General features: G+C 45.8%; 1 protein-coding gene across 1 annotated transcript; it reads left to right on the plus strand.

The window, feature by feature from the left end:
- Window positions 1-564: 564 nt before the first annotated feature.
- Window positions 565-741, plus strand: PPTG_20297 (hypothetical protein; the record flags this gene model as incomplete). Its single annotated transcript, XM_008919014.1, has 1 exon — window positions 565-741. The coding sequence occupies one exon, from the start codon at window positions 565-567 to the stop codon at window positions 739-741; it is 177 nt and encodes a 58-aa protein (XP_008917262.1).
- Between the last annotated feature and the right edge of the window lie 145 nt (window positions 742-886).

An 886-nucleotide genomic window follows, 5' to 3' on the forward strand; every position in this document is an offset into this window, starting at 1 on the left:
TATTATGCAGCGAATACTAATCATATACAAACATTAGGACCAGCAATGGATGGCCCGGAGTCTCCTTGATCGACTACAACCTCTCGTTTGTCCTTATCTTGCGTTCATTTTGCAAAAATGCAAGTCGAGCGACATGAGTATACTAGTGCTGAGAAGAAAATGATGGTGAGGAGCTACACCTTTTTCGCCCTACAGAAAGAACAAGGGCTATTTAGCGGAAAACGCACGAGAGTACTTGTTGCTGAGTGCCTTCGGCGTTCAACGGACACGGTAGCACGCGTAATTGCAATGTACAACGCGAGTCAGAAGACCGACTTTGATGTAGAACTTTATGCATTTGATATTTAACAGTTACATATCAATTACCTCTAACATCTAATATTTTGGTGCTGTATTCCTAAAGCCTGTTCCGAATAGCAGGGGAAGGCCCCGCATGTTCGACCTCAATGAAATTGCTCCAGTGATTCGCGACTCGTTGTAAAGCAAAATATGGCAGGCCAGCCTATCACTGCTCAACATGTATGTAATGAATGTAATGAAGTTGCTGACGTGTGTGGCGCTCAGCTGAAGGTGGACACTATGACTCCGGTCCTTCATGAACTGGGCTTCCGTCATTTAAAAGGTGAAAACCGGCACATTTACGCCGAAACGCCCGGTAATGTTGCGTTCCGACGTACCTACTTAGAGAAAAAGGTAGCAAATCGAGTTGCTGTGCGTGGTCCAATGCGAGGAACTAAGTGAAGCGTCCGACTCGGAGTCGACAGAGCAGAAATCTACCTGGACGAATCTTACTGCAACGTCAACCACGTCACAGGTAAGACATGGTTGACTGCAGATAAGATTCGCTACGGTAAGACTGGACGAGGAGCTCGGTAAGTAAATTTTG

Source organism: Phytophthora parasitica (genome assembly GCF_000247585.1).
Source record: "Phytophthora parasitica INRA-310 unplaced genomic scaffold supercont2.433, whole genome shotgun sequence".
Classification (NCBI taxonomy): Eukaryota; Oomycota; class Peronosporomycetes; order Peronosporales; family Peronosporaceae; genus Phytophthora; species Phytophthora nicotianae.